The 22,392-nt window shown below is 43.8% G+C and overlaps 1 protein-coding gene across 4 annotated transcripts in view; it reads right to left on the reverse strand.

Annotated features, from left to right (window-relative positions):
* The window catches only part of DPF3 (double PHD fingers 3), a 244,290-nt gene that overhangs the window by 26,634 nt on the left and 195,264 nt on the right, over positions 1–22,392 (reverse strand). For 2 of the 4 annotated variants that reach the window (XM_029237679.1, XM_029237681.1), the window contains exons 8-10: positions 17,819–17,947; positions 13,556–14,935; positions 5,298–6,285 (exon numbers count right to left, since the gene is read on the reverse strand). In XM_029237679.1, coding sequence (XP_029093512.1) covers positions 14,733–14,935; positions 17,819–17,947 — 332 coding nt within the window. In that variant the 3' untranslated portion in view covers positions 5,298–6,285; positions 13,556–14,732. Of the gene's footprint in view, positions 1–5,297; positions 6,286–13,555; positions 14,936–14,976; positions 15,516–17,818; positions 17,948–22,392 lie in introns of those variants that run through there. The other 2 variants (XM_029237680.1, XM_029237682.1) reach the window with 2 other exon arrangements.

Genomic DNA, 22,392 nt, shown 5'->3' on the forward strand with positions numbered 1-22,392 from the left:
CCTCTAATAAGGGCTAAAGAGGGATCTTGGGTACATTTGGCATAGCTGCTACCACCTGGCATGACTAGCTCAGAGGCCACCCTTCAGGATCACCTCCTATCCAATTTGTAAGAAGGTTTTTTTTTTAAATTTATTTATTTATTTTTGGCTGTGTTGGGTCTTTGTTGCTGCGTGCAGACTTTCTCTAGTTGTGGCGAGTGGGGGCTACTCTTCGTTGTGGTGCGCGGGCTTCTCATTGCGGTGGCTTCTCTTGTTGCAGAGCACAAGATCTAGGCGCATGGGCTTCAGTAGTTGTGGCACACGGGCTCAGTAGCTGTGGCTTGTGGGCTCTAGAGTGCAGGCTCAGTAGTTGTGGCACACAGGCTTAGCTGCTCCGCAGCATGTGGGATCTTTCTGGACCAGGGATTGAGCCCATGTCCCCTGCATTGGCAGGCGGATTCTTAACCACTGCGCCACCAGGGAAGTCCCTGTAAGAAGGTTTTAATTCAATAGGATGTCTGGTATCAGGAATCTTCCCCACCATCCAGGGAGGAAAATTATTTCTTAACAGTTCTTTGGGGATGTGAGGTTGAGGAGGTGGGGGAAGTCTCCTAATTCTGAACATGACCACAGAATCTGAGTTCTTAGAAAGAAAGGCATCACAGCAACATCCTCAAAGGCATCACAGCAATTGTTAAACACCCCGTGATTAACAATTTCAGAGAGCTACAGTCATTGAAGAATCGGTAGTCACCAGAAAGAGACCATTTCTCTAACTACAGCAATTCCATGCCTCCTGTGTCAGGTTCCGCTATATTTCCATTATCATTTATCTCATAAGATGACATGCATTTGCACAAATCCGTCCATTTTAAAGTTGGCCTTTTTTCATACTTAAGTTGCCAGAGATAAACATTAGTCATCACATCCTCAGAGTCACTATCCTGTATGGCCAGCACATAGACTAGCTAGATTATTGACAGACTCTTTAGATAAGCATTGCACTATTGTAGTTTGGACTCGGCACTCAAACTGGAAAATCTAGTAGACAGCTTTCTAAAATCTTTTGATGGAATATTTTGGCTCTGAAACATTTTTGCAAATAGGCCTCAATACAGTTGACATTGCTGACCCTGAAATGCACCCCTAACCTTTCACCTCATGATGTGAGGTGAAAGCATCACCTCATGATGTGAGGTGAAAGGTCTATCCTCTTTCCTTAGTCCTGAGACCTAGAAAATGCCCTAAATATTATCACCATCCAATTTAACAGTATAATAGTTGCTTTCTAAATCAAGGATCAGCAAACTGTGGCCCCTGGGCTAATCTGGCCAGCTGCCTATTTTTGTAAATAAAGTTTTATAGGAACACAGCCATGTCCATTCATTTACATACTGTCTTGGGCTGTTTTCATGCTACAACTCCAGAGCTGAGTAGTTGCAACAGACTTCTGGCCTGCAAAGCCTGAAATATTTATTATCTGGGTCATTATAGGAAAAGTTTGCAAACCCCTCATTATAAACCACAAGGAAAACAAATTGCTTATTCAGAATAACCTTCTCTCCACCCTGACGAAAGAAAACAAAACAAAAAAAACCCCTGAGCCAAGTGAGTAGTTTTTGCATACTACTTTGCATAAAATCTGGCCTGGCTCTCTTACAAAGTGTCCTCTGAAATAAGATGCATATAAATCACAAGACAAATCTAAATAAAAATTCTAGAGTAATAATAATAATATATAAACATATGTTATATATATTATGGTATATATAAATATATATTATAAATAATATAAATATATATATATCCCTCCAGAATTTTTATTTAAATTTATAAGCATTTTACATCTTATATGTATCTTATTTCAGAAGACACTTCGTGAGATATCATATATGTTTTTCTTTAAATCAAAAGCAGTTGTGAATTTGCTGGTTTGGGGATACAATAAAACTTGAATTCCGTTCTAGTCCCATGGAATAATTTGAAGGTCTTAGAAAAGAAGGGTAAAAGAAATGTGATATAAGAGATAACTTATCATCAATAATAAAGTGAAATAAAAAACATATCTCTAAACTATACAGCTGTGCCCAGAGTTTTAAAGGGGAGCCCTTTCAGAGGGAAAAGGACTGGATGGGGGGAATGTTTTTTTACTGGAACCCCATCCTGAATCCCTAGCACATGGTGAATAATGACCTAGCTCCATCCAGAGAGCAACCCAGAGACCCATTCCCAGCACATAACAGTTCTAAGGCAGGATACACTAGACACATCCATAGGTTAAGTCAAGGTTCTGCTGTCATGAAAGAGTTTGGTCAAGGCATCCTAACCTCGACTTCAACTTTAACCAGACTTGCAGCCTTGGGGAGCTGCCCCACAGCCTTCAGAGGGTGTCTGCCACATGCTCACCTTTGGTTTCACCCACACAAAGTTGATCTTCAGTGTTTTTAATTTACAACCAACATTTTAAAATAGGGAGATCTCACCAAAATTTTTGAATTTTTGGCCCCTCTTAAAAACCCAGAAGACCTGGGAAGCCTGGGCCCGTGTTCTTTCAGGCAGCATCCCTTGAGCTGGTGGCAGCTGCCCCATTCAGAGCACAGGTGCTCTCTGGCTCTACACACCCCCTAACACTCTCTGTTGCTCCCCTGTGCCCTGAAGCTCAGCATAACGGCTACTCCCTGTCTCCCTGGCACTGTTCATTTTCTCATCCCTGGCCTGCTTTACTCACTAAAGATACCTGCTCTGTAGGCATCTGAATGTCAAACCCAGAGCTAACCCTTTATACAAACTAATATATTTCCAAATGGATGAGGAAAAATGACTTCTTTTCATCTTTCTCATTCTCTGGCTCACATGTATACTTTCCCCCTCCCACTTGGTCAGTGATCACCTACAGACAGAAAGCACACACAGGCTTTGCCAACAACTCACCATCAGTTATTTGGAAAAGGCAGTCCCTGCCCTCAGGACCTGCCATTAGAGACATGAGATTCTCCTGGGTCTCCTCTATCCTTATTTACGCTGATACTATAGCTCCATGCTAGACATCTCGTCCCTACAAGCAGCCCAAAGACAGTCTCTACAAAGAAAGACTTAATCGTGAGGTAAAACACACTTTGGGTAGAAAGTGTTCGCCCATCAAAGTACCCTTTTCCAAGGTATAAAGTAGAAGGAAGATTTCAGGTGTTATCACTTCCCTCCTCAGAAGATCCTGAATCCTCTAGGTAACCTCTGAATTGGACCTAATGTCTCAAATGAGTCGCTGTAGGAAGTGGGTGTGTAATGAATGTGCAAAACTTCCTTTCTACACCAAGTATCTATAAGCAGATGAATGGGAAAAGAAAAGGTGATATATACACGCAATGGAGTATTATTCAACCTTAAAAAGGAATGGAATCCTGACATGTTACAACATGAATGAACCTTGAAGATAATATGCTAAGAGAAACAAGTCTGTCACAAAAGGACAAATATTGCATGATTCTACTTATATGATGTACCTAGAATAGTCAAATTCACAGAGTCAGAAAGTAGAATGGTGATTGCCAGGGGCTGGGGTGAGGGAGAAATGGACAGTTAGTGTTTAATGGGTACAGAGTTTCAATTGAAGAAGATGAAAAAGTTCTGGAGTTGGATGGTGGTGATGGCTACACAACAATGTGAATGTAAATAATGCCGCTGACCATACACTTAAAAACAGTTACAATTTTAAATTGTATGTCATGTATATTTTGCCACAGTAAAAAAAAAAGAAAAAAGCCTAAGGAGGGTAGATTGGGGGAAAAGAATCCTTTTTACTGCTAGAGAAATGTATAAAGTCCATAATGAATGTCACAAGGTGACGTTCATTTCAAAGTAAGATAGAACATGCTAGCAGGAGCAACATGATGTCATGTTCCCTCTCCACCTGGCCTCAGCGTGAGCTGGCAATGCTCAGAGGGCAAGACCTGGCCCGAGAGGCTGGTCCTGTTCTCTCTGACCTGGAGGACCCAACAGAGAAGATGGGAGAAACCTATCTCAGGCAGGGGGGTGGTAGGTTTACAGCTGCACCAACTGGCGGCTGGGGAGGCTACGTCACTACCTTTCAGGCAGTGGAGACAGTAACCTCTCAGCTTTTTCCAAGCACATGCTAAATCTTGCATTCTCGCGCAAGACTATCTTAGCACAGGTGCGACGGCAACACTGGACGGGTATATTAAGTCAGTATCCATAACTAGGCTCTCCATAAATCCATTTAGGCCATGGAGAGGTTGACAGTGGCCGTGGTGATGGTGGGTAGGTGACAGCAAGTCTGGACTCAAAGCTCAGACGCTGGTACCAACCCTGGACATTGTTCACTTTCCAAGCCACCTCCTGTCAGCTAAGCCAGTGGCAACCTCTGTTCTAGACTGTGCTTCTAAATAAAACAATAGGGTTCAACAAATCCCGGGCATGCAGATGGGCAGCATCCTTTCAGGAGTCCCTTCTACAGGACGGTATGAAAGTAGAACTCATGCAGGATGAGGTTGGAAAAGCAAAATTTACAGAGATGCTATAGGAGCATTGGAAACAGACTTTTATTTAACAGAAACGTACACAAACTTGATACAAACCCTACATTATGCAAAGCTTTATCATGATTCTACACATGTTATAACTTGTGGGAGTTGGTTGGAGAGTGGATTATTATTATAATTATTAGCATCTTGAAAAAGGACATTTTCTCTCAGAAAATGTCAAAGGAAGGACTACAAAATGATACAGAGACCCTCCTGGTGATCTCCGCCAGGGACTGGCCTTGAAAGGGCTGGCAAGAAGTCCGTGCCCATCTAATCTGCCCTTGCAAAGGCGAAAGAGAGACTCTCGGGCTCAGAACCCCTTCACTAACACTGCCGCTCAAGACCTTTGCGGAGAGGAATATCCAGCGTTAGACTGCATTGATCATTATGACTCTGCTCGCCAGTGAGGGAAACTCAAGAGCATGAACGTGTAAGACTGGGAGTAGAATCCGGTGGCCCGGCCGGTCACCCCAGCTCCTTCACTAGGCCTCAGACACAATGCTGAATGCATTTCATAATCCACCTTCACTTCCACCAACATGGCCACAGAAGGACAGGTCAGACCACTCGCCTTTCTCCTTTTTACCCCCACCAGCAACTGAATTTGAGGCTTCCGTCTTTCAGGCTGGCCTTCCTTGCCTTGGGGACACCCAGCATCTCAGGCCCCCAAAGCCGGCTCCCTTTGCAAGTCTCCTCTAGGAGCTGTTAGGGAACAGAATTAATATCATCCCAGCTGATGTTTATTTTTTGTTCTTTTTCCCCTCTCTCTTTCTGCCTTCACTGTACTATTTTAAACAAAGCTGTCTTTGTTCAAATCTATTGAACTCGTAGAGATACATTTAATCGCTAGATGGAATTCCTTTCAGAGCTAGGCCTTGTCAGACATGATAACCAGGAGGCAGGCTGCTTCTTGACCTCAGATAAATGGGGCTTGCCTTGGGTGAGGGGAGAGTTTGTTTGTTTGTTTGTTTTGGGAGGAGCAGAGAGACTGCTGATAGCCCTTGTGGCTAATTTATTTCAGTCAAGTCTTAACACATAATCAAACACTTTTCAATAGACTTTTGAAGAAGAAGGAAAAAAAAAACTGATCACTCCTCACTTACCACATCCAACTTGCAGAAATAAAAATACCTAAAGAACATACATGAATGGCTTTTTAAAAGCCTGAGAGAGCAGAGTTGATCTTTATTCTCTTATTAAAAACGTGGGCTACTTTTCCTTAGAGTTAATATGCAGTCTTTATTTTACATTAAGTCCTCTTTTGATTTTCACGTCTTCACAAAATTGCTTTTAACTTTTCAAGTTGAAGGTACTTTAAACAAAAATACTTGTGCAACAACAGCACCTTTTCTTTTAAATATTGAAATAAATAAAATAGTTAACTCTTTTTTCTTTTGTCAGTCTGTTTGTGTTCAGTTATTTCTATTGTAGAGCAATTCCAGTCTGACCTGGATACTTTCTCACAGACACTTACAGAAAATGTAATGGAGGATTTTAAAAAGAAAAAAAAAAAAAATCTTCTTATTGCACAAAGTGAGGCCATTCCAGAGACTTCTCTGAGCTGAGCTGAGTTGTGCTGGAGGCTTTTCCACAATCCAGGCTCCTGTGTTGGCGGAAACACATGCGCAGGAGGGGGCCAGGCAAGGGAAGAGGAAGAGAAGGAGGAGGAAGAGGAGGAGGAAGAGGTGCAAATCCTCGTGGCTTCTTTCCACCTTCTTCGGAAATGGCTTGCTTGAAGGACGCCAGAGTCCCCGGGCCATAGTGTGGACTGCAGAGGGAAAGGCAATGAAAGATAAAACAAAAAACAACAGCACAGGACAACTGCCTAAAAAAGAAAGATTTAAATTAAGGAAGTGGTGGAAATGAAATGAATTGAAAAAAAAAAAGAAAGAAAGAACGGAAACAACTAACTAATTGCCACATGAATGAGGCCACTGCTATGTACAACAAGAACCAGACTAGTGTTTCTTGTGCCTTTAACAACAGCAGCTCGAAATCAATCAGGAATGGGGCAGGTCAATTGCTCCTGGGCAACAGAATGACACAAGAAACAGGATGCAGCTGGATTTTTCAATTCCTAGGTGGCGTAGTAGGCAAAACTGGGTGTTGGCAAAATCTTTTTTTTTCTCCTCTACTTGGAAATGAAACAAACAATCTTCTCCCTGTTAAAATACTCCAGAAAGACCATTACGATATAATCTGTCGCCTATCACCTAAGTGGAAATGAGTAGTTTCTATGGTACAGGACCAGTTGCAGTCATAGAAAACCCCAACGGACGCCCCATTTGGTCTAAAGGCCAAAAGGACACTGCTTTGATGCATACACTCTCACCCCTAATCCTGCCCCAAGTGATTCCAAGGGTGTCAGAATTACTCAGACAGAGAATCAAGCCAAGATATCTGTTCCAGTCCTCAACTAGCCCCGTGATCCCAAGTGTCAGCCTTGGAACGCGGTGGCAGTTCAAACCCGGTGGGTCCTTTAGCCTGGATGGTTACCAACCAGGCATGGATTTTGCTTCTAGCCGAAACGAAATCTGCCAAGTTATCTTGGTCTTTGGAATGGAGTAGTCGGCACAAAGGAGTAAGCAAGAAAACCAAGTACTATCACATTTCACCCCAGAAGCAGTTCTTGAGGGCAGAGGTGGGTGCCCCCAAGAGTGTCCAGCTCACTCTGAGTGGCGAGGGAAGGAGGAAAGCGGGGGCTGGGGGTGGGGTGGGGTCCAACTGGAAAGCGGCCAAGCCAGCAGGGAACAAAGTTCAAAATCAAATGAGCCAATCAGCCTCTTCCAAGTTGAAACTCCCCTTCCCATCCCCTATCTCTCCTAGTACCCAAGGCATGACTCACTGGTCAGGTGTATAGGACTGGATTAGATGGACTTCCAAAGCTAAGACTCTACCCATCCACCTATGCTTTCAAAGGGAGGCTGAGAAAGGCCTCATTTCCACCCACCACCGAGCCCTCCCTCCACACCTGTTCCTGTTTCTTTCCTCTCCATCCCATCCCATCCCTCTGTCTCCCTCTCAGATATGCTTCTCTGCTGCCCCTTCCCAGGTTCCCCTCCTCTTCCCTCATGCTCATCTCTTCACTGTTCCACCTCCTCCAGCCCCTTCACTCCAGTGACAGAACAGCTGGCTTTTCTCCAGACCTCCCAGAGAGCACCTGCCAAGTTGGGCTTTCAGTCAGACTTTCACCCCCTGCGAGGAGTCTTCCTGTCCCTATTCCAATGCCCCAGACCACCTGGCCCCTCTGCCGCTCATTTGGTGAGTCTGTTTCATAACCATACCCCATGCCCTTTCCATTTCCTCAAATTTCTACCTTTGACCCCCCCAACACACACACACACACACACACACACACACACACACACACACACACACACACACGGGTCTTCTTCTGCCCTACTTAAGCCATCTCGAAAACAGCTGGTTGGTTCCCAACTTTCTGCTCCTAAATCCACTTTCTCTTTCTGGGCCAACTGCAGGCCACTGGGAATGTCCTGCTATGTCTTGGTCTCCTCCTCTCGGTCCCCTTCAGGAGGCTTACTTTCCATCCCTCCACACATCTTCAACTTCCCCCTCACCCCATCCTCACGTCCTCATTCACTTCCCCCAACCCCACATCACTGCCTCCTGGCTCTCATCTACCTCCTCACTTGACCAATGGATGCTGTGTCCAGCTACAACTTCAACCTTTCTGCCAACAAAATTTCTTGAACATCCACTATGCATAGAATGAGACACTAAATCCTTCCACTAATTAGCTCAGAAACATTGCTCAGTTCTGTTTGTTTCAACAAATAATTATGGCACAATGGTGTCGGGTACTGTCCAAGGGACACGAATGACATCATCTTTGCCCTCGAGGAACACATATCTGTTTGATGAGAAAGACTACAAAAAGATCCTAGTATGTTGTAATAAGCACTAATCCCAGTGACATGAACAAAATGCTACAGAACAATACTTAAGCACTTTAAAAAAAATAATGTGATTTTTGCCATTTTACATGTTTCAGGTTGTGATTCCCAGCTTTGCTTTTTGTTGAGCTCTATCTCCATTCTCTCTGACAATAGACACTTTTGCCTACAGATTAAGTCGTCAAGCTAGAGCTCTTTGTTGATCTGGATGGCTTCCCCTAAGAAAATCTCCCTGACTACTGTGATTCCCAGCAAAAATAATCACATACCACCCCATGACACTCTTACACATTTTTAACTACTTATGAATATCTAGTCTGCCCAACTAGATTGCAAATAAATCCACTGGCCCCATGTTTAATTTCATCCTATCCTTCACAGGGCTGAGCTGCTATTACTCAGTCCCTAGCCACAAAATGAGTGAAAATATTTTCCTCCAAGGTCTACAAACATACTAGCCTGAACCTCAGCTTAAGGGCCAAATTTCTAAGTCACTCGTAATGCAGTAAATCAATCATGAACCCCCTGATACTATGCACTAAGAAGGATACAACCTCATTTCTGTGGTCTTCTTACCGAAAATGCATAACCTGCTTTCAGTCATTAGGAAACAGCACACAATCCTAAAGTGAAGGACTTCCTATGAAATGATAGCCAGTATTCTTCAAAGGTGTCAAGGTTATGAAGGTCAGAGAAAGACTGTGGAACTAACTACCCCAGATTAAAGAACTTTAAGAAAACATGACAACTAAACATAACATGTGATCCTGGATTGGACCCTGAACTAGAAAAAGGACATGAGTGAGACAATTGGCAAAACTTGAATAGAGTCTGTAGATTGTAGTACTGCCTCAACGTGAATTTCTTGGTTGTGGTCATTGTACTGTGGTTATTTGAAGACTCTGGGTAAAGAGTATGTGGGAATTCTTTGTATTATTTGTGCAAGTTTTTTGTAAGTATGAACTTATTTCAAAACTTAAAAAAAAATTTAAGTCTTAGTCATTGGTTAAGGACCAGTGTTGAAATACTCTGGAAACCTAATTGCCAATGCTTTTTAGCCAATAAAAAGTTGGTAAAGTTTAGTTCTGACAGGGATCTTCCATCACTCTCAGGTGTTTTGTAAATCAATCAAGCTGAACGTTTTTTCCTGAACTGTTATTTTGAGTAAATGGTCAGAAATCACTTTTATTAAGTGCAACGGTATCATATAATTCAATGTTTCAGCGTTAGAAGTACTTGGGTATGTGAACAAAACACAGCCTGGAGTGTTCACTCCCTGCCACCTCACCCCTCCCACCCTCACCCCCACCCTGATGTCACCATCAGCACATTGACCATTTAGAAAGCTCAACCTCAGTTCTTTGGGAAAGTTCATGAAGACTTAGACCTAACCTCTCAACAGGATTCTAAGATGATAACAGCTTGGGGGTTTTTTGGTTTGGTTTGGTTTTACAGCGTCAGATGCCTCTTCTCAATCCAGTCAGGTCTTGAATGAAAGGCCTCAAAGCCCTTGACTAATTTTACTCAAGAAATCTTCAAAGTGAGATCTGTGGAGACATCACTACAGCCTGAGGAAAGAGTATTAGAAGACCCAGATAACACCTACTGACCCTGGAACCTCAGACCAGTCATTTAACCTGAACGGACCTCAGTTTCCTCATAAGCAAAACGGAAATAAATAACATCTACTCAACCTAACGGGGTTGTTTTAAGAAACATGGTGAGGTAATGTTGGTTATATATTATGATAGGGTAAGGAACATCCATATCCTAGGGATAGAGAAACCATGGCAGAGATACACAGAAACAAACTCACATAGGAATTGAGTCCAGAACCCAGAACTTTTCTACTCTAGTCTTCTACTCACTGAATCAAAAATGCCTCACTCAGAAAATACACAACACGAGTAACGTCACTTCCAAGGGCTGAACAAAATCCCCCACAGAAAAATTCCTAATACATGAGTCTGCTCAAACTTTAAGTTCAAGATCATATTCATCAGATGTAACAGGAGGCATATTGGGATAATATTAATTAACTTTATTCCACCATGAAGTGAGAACCTCCAAACAGTCTTTAGTTCTCTCCCCAAGTAATGATCTTGTGTTCCCTCAAGGGCTATATAAAGGCAGTGGGGCAATACCCATTAGGTGCAAAGAGAGATGCAAAGTAAGCAGGAAGACTTAAAGGGACACTATTGATGTGAACATCATATTTTTATTAAATCCTTCTCTCTAAAATACCAGCAGCAAATTGCATTGGTGACTTTAAAGTACCTATAAAAAATTAAATTAACACTCACTCCCAGTGTTAATGGTGATTAGAGGGTCTAATCTCTACATAGTCTCAGTAACAGATGTAAAGGATTAGATTGTCCTAGGTAGGAAAAAACAACAGGTAGACAACAACGATAATCACCTTTACATCAGCAGTTCCCCCCAGGGGATTTGAATGTTGCAACAAATTTAGAAAGTTCTATTATCTTTGAATTCTCCTATCTTTGGGCTAGGTCTCAGAAAATTAGGTGACATTTCTGAAGGATTTGGGGTGGTGCTTTACTGACATGATGATAAAGGAAACTAGTCAGACCATTTTCATCCTGATGATTCTAATTTATTTTATATTAATATTTGAGTATCAGTACTTTTTTTAACAAAAGCAACAACAAAACGATAGATGCGCTGACTGCTCACACAACTCTTGCAATTTCTGAGGTCGCAAAAAAGTAGATCTTTGTCCCTAATAGGCATCAGGAGGAACGTATGGAAATGATGATTTAGAAGATGAGCTCTCTATAAAATTCTGCACAGAATTTTCATTGGAATTATCTTTTTGGGATCTAATTGCTTACTCTTCAGTTTTGAAATTGCTTTTAATAAAGCCACCTTTTAAAGGCCTGAGAAAAGGGAAGGGAGATATATATGTGTGTATATATATTTCCCATGTATATGCACGGGGCAGCACAGAGCAATAACAAAAGTAAATAGTATGAGTCCTGGGGTCAGGTTGCCAAGGACCAAAATCTGGCTCCTTATTAGCTGCAGGGCTTCAGGTGCATTCAATTACCAAGCCTCAGTTTCCTCATCTGTAAATTGTGGATAATACAAGCACCTACCTCACGGGTAGTCAAGAGGATTAAATGAACTATTCCAAGGGAAACAGAACAAGACCTGGCATATAAATGTTTGGCCATTGTTATATAAAGAAAGGAGGATAAAGATATAACAATGACCATCAAGGCATTTGGAAATCCAGGAAAGCCAGCTTCCTCCTCCTATGCCTCCTTTTAGAGTTTTCTTCCTTCCCCTTAAGACATTTTCCTCCAAAGCAATGTCCATTTTACCCTCTCAAATGTAACTCAGTCTCTCCGGGTTGACCTTTCTCAATGAAAAGTGAAAGATTTGAACTTGATTATCTTCAAAGTCCCTTCCAGTTCTTTTCCTGTTTTTTCAAAGGATGTAAGTTTTGAGTCTGTTGAAAGATACTGTTAGCAAGGTGAGACAAGGTACTCAGGCAATGCTAAGATGCATGACTATGCTCACCTTGGCTACACCAACTGAGAAAGATGAGGATACCTGCCACCTCTAGCAAGAGACACTGAAGATCAAGCTATACTAGTAAAACTAAAATAGATAAGCAATAGCCATCCTCAGATAAATCTTTCCATGGGAGTTTGTTTAGACAGTTCATTATTGGTTCTCCCTCAGAACCCCAAGCTAGACTCTGAAATTAGGTGACTTTTTATAATTTGTTTTGATTATGTGGGTTTTTTAAAATTTCAAGTTCAAAGTCAAGCTGTCATTGAGAATTTCAGGACTACAAACAACTGTTGGGTTGGCCAAAAAGTTCGTTCAGGTTTTTCCATACGCTCTTACAGAAAAACCCGAACGAACTTTTTGGCGAACCCAATACAAGATTACAAATGACAGTATAGATTGGTTGGACATATTTTTATTAATGTAGAAGCTCACATTTTACCAGTGAGAGCAAGTTGTAATGCTGTGAATCCAATGTCTGAGTCAAAGTAACACAACAGATGAAGTAAAGAGGTGGAGGATGACAGCAAGAGCAGGTTGTATCCCCTAAGCAGAAACCAACTGGAACCAACTACGTTGGCTTTTTCACACACGTGAGCACGTAGGAATATTACAATGTTGGAGGTTTATGCCATATTTCCTAGGAACAGGGCCACCTACAGATTAGGTAGAACATCCCCAAAGTGGGTGACGTGGTTCCTTTCATTCTCTCACAACTGAGCACAAACGCCCAGGAGAGCACTTACACATTTCAAGCAGGAGGAAAGTGGAAGCCCTGTCTGTCTCAGGCTACCAGGGAAGCACAAGGAGTCCTTTTGTTGGTTTCTTTGCTTGGTCCTTTCTTCTGTTGGGTTGGTTTGTTATTTCAATGAGAGGTCTAATTCGTGAGGTTCTGCAAAGGCTGGATTGTCAAAGCAGGTCTTCCCAGACACTTACAGCCTGTTGCCTGGGCAGCCTCTTGGATCTCCCAACCCAAGCCAAAGGGCAGTGCCTACATCTCTGGACCTACGCTCTCATGAAGGCCGGAGACCCTGACCACACTTAGTGGGAGCTTAGAATCTTCAAATCAACTAGGTTGAATGTTGTGCCTAATCCGAGATCTTCTTTCATTTGGATGCATCCCCCTGGCTGTTGAATTGGTAACTGGAGCAAGGAACTCCACCCTAGACATGCAGCCCCCTCAATTTCTACCCAAGGACAGCAGCCAACTCGAACCTCAGTTCCCTGGACTTTGCTTCCAGGTATGGCCAAGGAAGGCAGAGTTAGCCAAGCACTCCCCAGCCGTTTTCTCTTGCAGTTGAAGCCAGAAGTCCACCATTCTCCACACACAGCCTCCCAGAGCCCAAGCAAGCCTCAGATCCCACACCTAGGCCCGGGCCCACATAGGTATGCATGCACACACAGACAGCAGATGGCTGCGTAGAAGATGTTCCAGTGGCCACTCCCACACGAATAAGGGGGTCCGAACCCAGAAAAACAAAAGACAAGTTAGGAGCGGGGGAAAGGAAAAAAAGAAAGAAGGAATAAACTTAAAACAACTATGATGGTTTTCCCTTATTGTAAGACACGTCAGCCAGGACATACCTTTTGACTAGGACCGCACAGCTGTTCATCCTTGGGACTGGCTGGCCAACAAGGTAGATGGTCTTCATCACCCCAGGGGCCTTGAGCAAGTGTTGCTTTGGTTTATTTCAGGAGGTGCTACTGGAAACATAAAACAAAGTGCCTGGAGGGCACTATAAAAAATAGAAGAAATATGGGAGACTTGATCATCCAATGGGTATTTATACGTTTTTAAACAGGGGCAAGGGGAGAGGGAAATCTACTGTGAAGTAACGTCCTTTCTTCCATGAGCGCGGCCTCGGGTGGTTTGGTCACTGTTGAGTCCAGGACTTTCTGCTTATACTCCATTCCTGTGTTTGGAAATTGCTCTCCACCAGGAGGAAAGTGAGGAAAAAACCAGCAACAAGAAAACAGCAGCTCTGCTGACGGAGAAGGAGGATCCCACAGGCGCTGCAGGTCAGGGCCCAGGAGCTGGACGGGGGCCACACACAGGCTGCCCGTCTTCTCAGGAACTGCTGGCATGTTCTCGCAAGCAGAGAGGAAGATGGAAAGGTCGGGGGAGGAGAAATGGGGAGGGGGTCTGCCGTGGGGAGCCACCAGCTCCGTGGGGTACCAAGTGCCATCCTCTCCCGTCAAGGAAATCCTCCCCCATACAGGCTTTCTTCTAAACAGGATATTACTTCAGTTTCTTTGATTTCCCTTCTCTCTCTCTCTGTCTCAAAAAAAAAAAAAAAAAGGCCTGCTTCTAATCATAGCTAGAAGATATAAAATATCATTTTTTAACGTTATTGGTTCTTTGTTTCCAAACCCAATGTTCCTCCTCTCTTCGTTTTGCCAATAAATAGGAAAACTGAGGAAATCAACTCTGCTCATGTCAAAAAGATCCCCTCCCCCCAAAAAACGAGATAATCCGCCTAACTTCCCATTTCTATGGAAAATAAATAGTACATCACGATGCCATCTCTCTGAAGGACTGTTATTCTTTCTTTTGTTCTGTCTTGTTTCAGTAGTCTGTGCTTCTGCTGTATGTACCCTAAGTAAAGGGAAGGGGGGGGACAAGTGGAAAGTGAGAGGAAAAAGCAAGGATGAAGGGAAAACCTAAATTGTCTTTCATTAAAAAAATATATGTATCAGAACCAGAGCAATGACCAAAGTCACAGGGTGATGGCTAATTGCCCAGAAAGTCCATTCCGTGCGTTTAGCAACTGCCCTTTTTATCTGCTGTGGGCGAACCCCGGCCACTGCGGCGTCCTCGGCAGGAGCGAGGCTCTTCCAAATCGTCCTCATCAAAGCCGTGGAAAGTTGAGGTGTCACTTTCTGACGTGGAACCGAATAAGTCCTCCGTGGTGCGTGCTGCGGCCGCTGCCTCCTTCTCCTTCCTGCCTTCTCCTCCCAAATGAGCTGACATGTATGATGAATATATCAGCACATGGGTTAAGCAACAGACAGCATTATTAATATTCTTATTACATTATTACAGTGTTATTCTTAATAGCAAAATCATAAACCATTTCACACCAAAAGGGATCAACTGGGTGTGTCACCTGGTGACGGGGGTTTGGGGTAACGGGACAAAGCCAACATTTCCAGGGAAAAGGATTCTCCCCTCCCTGAAAAGGCATCATCTCTACCATAATATATTTGTCCACAGCTCTGACAGCGCAAGATTCAACCACGATCTTTCTTTCTTCTCTTCCGAAGGCACACATTCGCATGCACGCTCGCTCAACCCACCCCAGACAATGCGTTTCCTTGGTGGTTTTTAAGCCTGGTTGGTATTTCTTTGGTGTTTTCAGTTGGCGTTTCTTTGCACAGTGTTTGTCCTTCACTTTGACAGTCAGCTTTACAAAGGTATTACTGTCAGATAACCCAGTCAAGGTGGTTAAGCCTCCATCCATTTTATTTTTATTTTTACCCGTTTCTAATCCCATTCTTTCCATACCCTTTCAATTCTGCCCTTACATCATGTAGTTCATTTGCACTGAAAGCAAAAAGAAGTTGGAAAGTCTGATAAGTGGTAGGTAATAAAAGAGTCTCCCGTTTTCTTTAACCACTGGAGGACATTTCTGTGATCTGCACCCACACACGTGCACATACACATACACGTGTGTGTGCACACAGGCATGCACGCACACACACCAGGCCCTAAACACACCCAGGTCTGAGTTACTCCAGATCCAGAAAGTCCAGGGTTGTCAAATCTAACTCAGAGCACTGAGAAAGTGGGAAGTAGGGGTGGAAAAGCCAAATAAAAGACTGTATCCTGAAGTCTATAAAACTCCGGTAGAAACTTTTTCACGTTCCAAATGGGCCTCAGGACTGCCCCCGGTGAGGTCATAAGGCACCACTTAGGGTGCCAATTTCCGGAATCTCACTTTTTCTCCCAGGAAAAGTAGGTAGTGGGGTAGATGGGAAGGAAAAGACAGCTCTTCCGAGCTCCACACTCTTCCTTGGAAGGACTCCAGGGAGGCCCTAGAGAAGAAGTATTGGCCCACCTGCCTTAACAAGCATATCCCATGGGCTAATGCCACCTGCTTATTCCCAAGGTGTTGACTATTTCAGGAACATCGGAGTCAGACCTTGACTAAATTATCCACCAAAATTAATCCCTGGCGAATGCAATGAGAACACGTAGGCTGGTATAAAATGGCCCCCTGAGTCACATAGCAGACAGATCCTTGGAAGAAGAAGCTGAGTAAAGGCTGTGAAGAGAGAAGCTTTGTATAGAAAAAACCAACTGCCCACTTCTGGTCCCCCACGGATCAGATCCAAGTACCCGTCTTTTGTAGGAAAGGGAGAGGAGAAATTTCAGAAGTTTTCACTGAGAATTCTGAAGCTGCCTTCTCTAACTCATCCCAAACCCATAGCAGTCCATAAAATTCTGCCTAGAGTATCTTGCCACCAAGTAACTTTGTTGCTGGTGGTAGAGATTTTGTCTGATCGCTTGCTTTTTAAAAATGCTGAAGTGAATTTCATTTGTTTCATTTTCTTTTTGAGTATCTAAATCCCTCCACTATCACATGGGTCCTCTCTTCTAAGCTGGCACCAGTAGGATAAAGAGTTCAACGTTAGGTATCATGTTTGGCAAGTGAAGGAATTGACAGAATTGCACAGATGGGCCACCCTGTCAGGGTCTTTAAGGGTTAAATGCGGAGGGTTGTATGCAGTAAAAACCACAGTGCTTTTCCAATTACTGATTTGCTGTTCAAGACAGTCTTAAAGCTTAAACAACCCAAAACCAAATACAAAAGGACTAAAGCTAATGTCTGCGGACGGAGCGAGGGAAGAACTGAGCTGCTATAGTAAAGCCGGGTGTGGTCATCTCAGGCCTTCTCTCAGGACTAGGAGTAGAACAGATGCTGGGTAGAGAGGTGGGAAGGAGCCATGACTCCTGGCTGGTGGAACGAACCACCCAACCAAACTGTATTTCACCTACTAGTCAGCAGTTGATGAGACTAAAGATGAGTCTGAAACCTTCTCTCCTCCCTGCCTTGCACTTTGGCTTCGTTATAACATAAAACAATATGAAAAGCCAACCACGATCCAGCGTAAAATAATGGAATTGGAAAGCAAAACAGCTTGCACAAAACTTGAAGACCTGTGCTCATTCTAAGAGTGGAAGAACAAGACCAATTTTAGTCACTGAATAGATTGAAGATGAAAATTCAAAACATGCCAAGTCAACTGCAGAGGAGTCCTAAGAACACCTGCCCTTTGCCTCCTTGATCGACCGGGCTCTCTTTTGCTTTCCACATGAGAAAATGGGATAAGTGGCCAATGGGATGGCATCTATGCAGCTACCCAGGAGCGCAGGGGTCTGTGCCCCCCACAGCTCCAGATGTGGCTGCTCTCCCAGTATTCACGTTTCCACATTCTTCCGGTTTGCCCCGGGCACTTCTGCAGAACCAACGCACCTCTTTGTTACGGGCACGTCACCCGATACAAGGAAGCACGTTGCCTGTGTCTCCGGGTGTTTCCACACTGTCTCACTGTCGTCCACAACAACACACACAAAGAAATATCCACCTCACAGAAAGGCCGGACAGACAAAAGCCCAAACCTTCTTCTTTCCCTTTTCCCCAGATCCCAGGGCATAACTTCTAGTTCTTAAGCCTCAAGAAGAAACAAATCAAAATAACCTGAAAACCCATCTCCACTCGAAGTATCATCACCGTCACTTCTGCACCCACCCTTCAGCCCCTGACCCCCACAAGGTGGCAGAGAGGTGCGAGTGGAAGAGTTCCTGGTCTGCGGGCACATGATGCGAGAAGGGGCCGCACTCACCAGAGCGTCCACAGTCTGCACAGGATACCAGCTCTTCCGGCCTCCCACTCTTCTTGTTCATGTTAGAACCCCCCAAGCAGAAGTCACAGTAGTTATTGGGAATGACTGTCCCATCCGGTCCTTTCTGGGCTGTGGAAACATTTTTTTAAAAATCCAGTGTTAGGCTCTGGTGAGTCTCCACCGGCCCCTCTTCTCCCATGGTATGGCAGAATCTGCTCCAGAAAGAATATGAAGTTTAGAATCTGAGGTTTTGTTACAACCAAGTTGTTAACTTGGGCAAAGTTTTCTTTATGATTCTCCTCGGTTCAACCGTACCAATGTCTTGCAAGCCATCCAGAGCTGAGTTTGATTGTAATATTTGTCAGCTCTGTGTTTTTATAGAAACTACTCTGCTCTTCTGATTGGATCCCTGGATCAGCGAAGCATCCAGAAGGCCTTACCAACCAAGTGAACTTCTCTCATCCCTGAACAATGAGCCCTTGGGACCCAAACATCAGATGGTAACCATCAACAGTGGTGCGACTAGAGGAAGACAGAAAGGTCACTACCTAGGCCTTGCCCTTGGGAAAGATGCTCTCATTTAGGAGATATTCCTTCTGTCTCTGAAAAGGAAAACAAAGAAGCACTGATGGGGGATCATTTGCAGGAAGGACCCTGAAGATGCTCTGGGGGGCTCTGATGCACCTGTGGGCAGGTACACAGGTGTCCACTCTTGTTCAGCCCCATCTCCCTGAAGTCCAGACTTGTTGGTCATGGAAAGCACCCAGGACTAGTTAATCAGCAGACCCCAAGTGCCTAGAATCAGAACTGAACACTTAGCTCAGCCTCATACCGGAGATGGGTTGAACGGTGAGTAAGTGAGCATATTGGAGGCTTAAGACTTCCATAAGCCACCCTTACGGAAAGGCCCTACACAAAGACAAAGGAATATCTTGGGACATGATTTTAAAAACAAAGCCTCGTGAAAACAGCACATGTCCTCAAGCACTGAAATCTCAGCGTCTAGGGGCTGGTTAAAAAGCCTTGGACAGGTTCTTTGCATGAGAAGAAATCCTTCCATTTTACTTGTTTTTTGATCCCTATTGTGGACATTTCTTGGTCACGTTAAAGCTCCCTGTTTGTGACTAAGAAGAAAAGTCTCTCTGTTTATGGGATCAGCCTAAACCACCGGGGTATCTTCCTCTCGCCTATCCCCAATGTCTGCCCCTATCGTTCATTATTCACTGCCTAACATTACTCAGGGTACAAATCTGTAAAAGGAAGCAGATATGTGAGCAGAAATACCATCCAGACAGTAAGTGATAAACGGATTCACCGACTTTAATATGATTCCCCCTGGCCTCCGCTTCCTCCATGCTTCTGCTTTGCCTCTAGGAATAGAAAAACTTACCTGGGGAAGGCGGAAGACAAAAGCTCACAGAATTGCATTATAGAGGGTTAATCCATTTATCAGTTGCTATTTGGATTGTTTAATCAGTTTCTAAGTCATTGATTTTCATCTTCAGGGAGGCAGACAATTCTCTGCAAGAAAAATGTGGGCTGTTTGTGGCAGACAGAGGAGGGGCCACACCCTGTGGCCTGCGGAGTGTGGGTTTTTCTTCATCAGTCACTGCATCTCAAAGACAGATGTGTGTCATACAGAATGGTTTTGCAAATAACCTCCAAAAAGCAGGACGTCCGCAAAAATTTTATTCTGCCTATAAAATTTTCATTGCCCAAATCCAGAAAGAAGTCCCTTTCTTCTTTCTTTCTCAGTTGCCATCTTAACCACTTTTAGAACTCTCTCGGGACTTCCCTGGTGGTCCAGTGGTTGGGACTTTGCCTTTCAATGCAGGGAGTGCAGGTTCAATCCCTGGTCCGGGAGCTAAGATCCCACATGCCTCTCAGCCAAAAAACCAAAGCATAAAACAGAAGTAATATTGTAACAAATTCAATAAAGACTTTTTAAATGGTCTGCATCAAAAAAAAAAAAAAAAAGAACTCTCTTAAGAAAATCCAAGTATGTCTATGAAGCAAATAAACTCGGGGTTTCCTGATTAAGCGACTATCATGGAAATCAATCAAAAGATGAACAGTAAGAAGAAGTGGGTTATATTAAATGTACAGGCTGAGTGTAAAACAGAGCTAAGTTTCATGATTGCTATGAACTAGATATAAAATGTGGAGATGCCGATCACAACTTACGTAGCTTCCTGCATGAAGAGTGGTCAAAGAATCCCATGTATATCATCACACTAAACCTCTCAGGAAGCCCAGTCTCATCACCTACCTCCTGTTCTCTTCGGGACCCCCTTTTAGGCCAGATTTTCTCCCCTTTCACAAAATCTTTAAGCAACAAAGAATCTGGTTTTTCTCCAACACACTATTCCTTGTGATTTATGAGGATGAAGAAGTAGAATATAGAGTATAAGAATGCCCAGATAATTCTACAGTTTTCACCACCAACAGACCATTGGTAGAACACCCTACCGAATCAGGGACTCTAATATGGCAAGAAATAAAAAATTCAGAAACAATCTAGTAGAGCAAAGCAGACAGTGATGGAGAAATCAATCCTATGGAGAAAGACCAATGGAAGAGGATTTAATTCACCTGATGAAGAGAAGCTTCCGAGGAGACTGAAGCAGAGCAGGGTCCCCGCATATATTTGTTGGTTATACAAAGCTCCTGGCCAAAGGGATGAAAATGGTGATGAACTTCCAGCTGCAGGCCCTGGTGTGTACAGTTGTGACATGCCAGGTGAGCGGGTACCATTTTAGTCCAGCGAGGGCCCAGTGTAGAAAGTGATAGTGAGCAGTTAGACTTCATTTTCCAGTGAAATCCTTTCCACTTCAGTTCCTACTCTCCCCTCACAACAGTGAGCTCAAGCTTCCTTCCATCTTGGTAAAATGGCATGGGATGGACTAATCACTAGGTTTCACCTCTGGTTCTCGTACATTTTGGGGTATTTAGGATTAGTGAGGGTTCTCCCATGGAGCTCTCCCAAGTCCCCAGCCAGAAATGACCAGTCAGGCCTTAGGGAGAGTACGCTGTTGACATTGCTTCTATGGCCCTTCGCTTGTCTATACATGTATACACCTGCCTCATCACCCCATATTCAGTGGTTTACTCCTTCAGATCAGGGACCACATCCAACCCATTGTTGGAAAACCTATGTGTCCTGCACACAGGAAATGGTTAACAATGATGTGTGAGATGAATGGCTTAGAAAAGGATGGCAGAGAGGTAGGTAGGCAGCCCAGTGATGCCTCGGGAGCTCCTCCTAGGGGGACTGAGGCAGAGTTATCTGTCACTCTGAATATCACTCACTGCCCGGTTTATTTCCCCAGTCTCCAAAATGAAGAGCTGGCCTGGGTCATGTCTAGCTCCCCGAGTACACAGAGTGGGTGGCCGAGAGCCCTGGGTTGCTGGAAGAATAACACTGTACTATTCCCTACTCTGGTAGGTGAGACATCGTCCTGCACACAGACATACAGGAAAAGTATAAGACTAGGACTCGCTGTCTCTTGAGAAGGGGACACCAGTTTGTGCCTACCCACCCAGCGCCCCCCATTCAACTGTTTGTTGAGAAGATGAAGCAGACACATATGACACCACAAAATGGTGACAGATCTTACGCTGATGCTTTACACACACTATTTCATTGATTCTCACAAGCATTTTGTGAAGTAGGGAGCAGTTGACAGATGAGGTAACTGAAGCCCAAAGAGATTAAGGGGCTGGCTTCAAGCCTCAGATAAGAAGTGGAGGAAGCGGGATTCACCCCCGGGTTTGCCTGTGTCCTCAGAGACTCTTGTCTCTAATCACATTTCTCTGCCTCCGGGAAGTCCAGAGCCAACGTTGCATATATAATATTTCATAAACGTGATTCACCCAGTACTTTCTTTGGGAAGCCCAAAGTGATAAAAAGTATTGAGATTGGCCTGATGAAGCGGAAATTCCCTTTGAACTTAAGTTTAATGTCTCTACCACTGTAATCCATCCCGGTGGCCCCAGTTATTGTCATATACTCCGTGAAAACACTTCTCCAAAGAATTCCAGAGGCTCATGAAGGAATTTTTTTAAGTAAAGCTCACACCGTGGCTTTATTGGCCTTTGGCCTGACCCATCCGTGAGCAATTTCCTGGCACCGTCTATGAGGTCATTATAAAAAGGATTTTGCTATAAATAGGAAGCTCGCCCAGACCTTGCAAGTGCATTTAAATAGAGATTCTGCTTCCGCTTATGGGAAATTGAGTCCCACTTTATAGAGCAAGATGACGGGGAGGCCAAAGACCCGAGTGGTATCTCGATGGCAGCGTCCGCGATGATGCCTTTGGTTTTCTGTTGATGAATGTTCATGGGCTGAGATCATATAAGCGATGCAAGGAAGCTGCTGAGAAAAGAAAGTGAGCCTTGAGAGTTTAGGGGTTTACCTGGGGGGCGGGAGGGGAATAAGTTTAAAAAGCTCAAAGGAAAACAAATGGAAATCAGAACAAAGTTCATAAGGAAATCCCCCAAAATAATAATAATAATAACAGAAGGTGGGAGGGAACATTCAAATAAATCAACCCAAGAGAAAGGAAAACCCAAGC

The sequence above is a fragment of the Monodon monoceros genome, unplaced genomic scaffold (assembly GCF_005190385.1).
Source record: "Monodon monoceros isolate NGI ecotype Baffin Bay Population unplaced genomic scaffold, NGI_Narwhal_1 Super_Scaffold_21, whole genome shotgun sequence".
Classification (NCBI taxonomy): Eukaryota; Metazoa; Chordata; class Mammalia; order Artiodactyla; family Monodontidae; genus Monodon; species Monodon monoceros.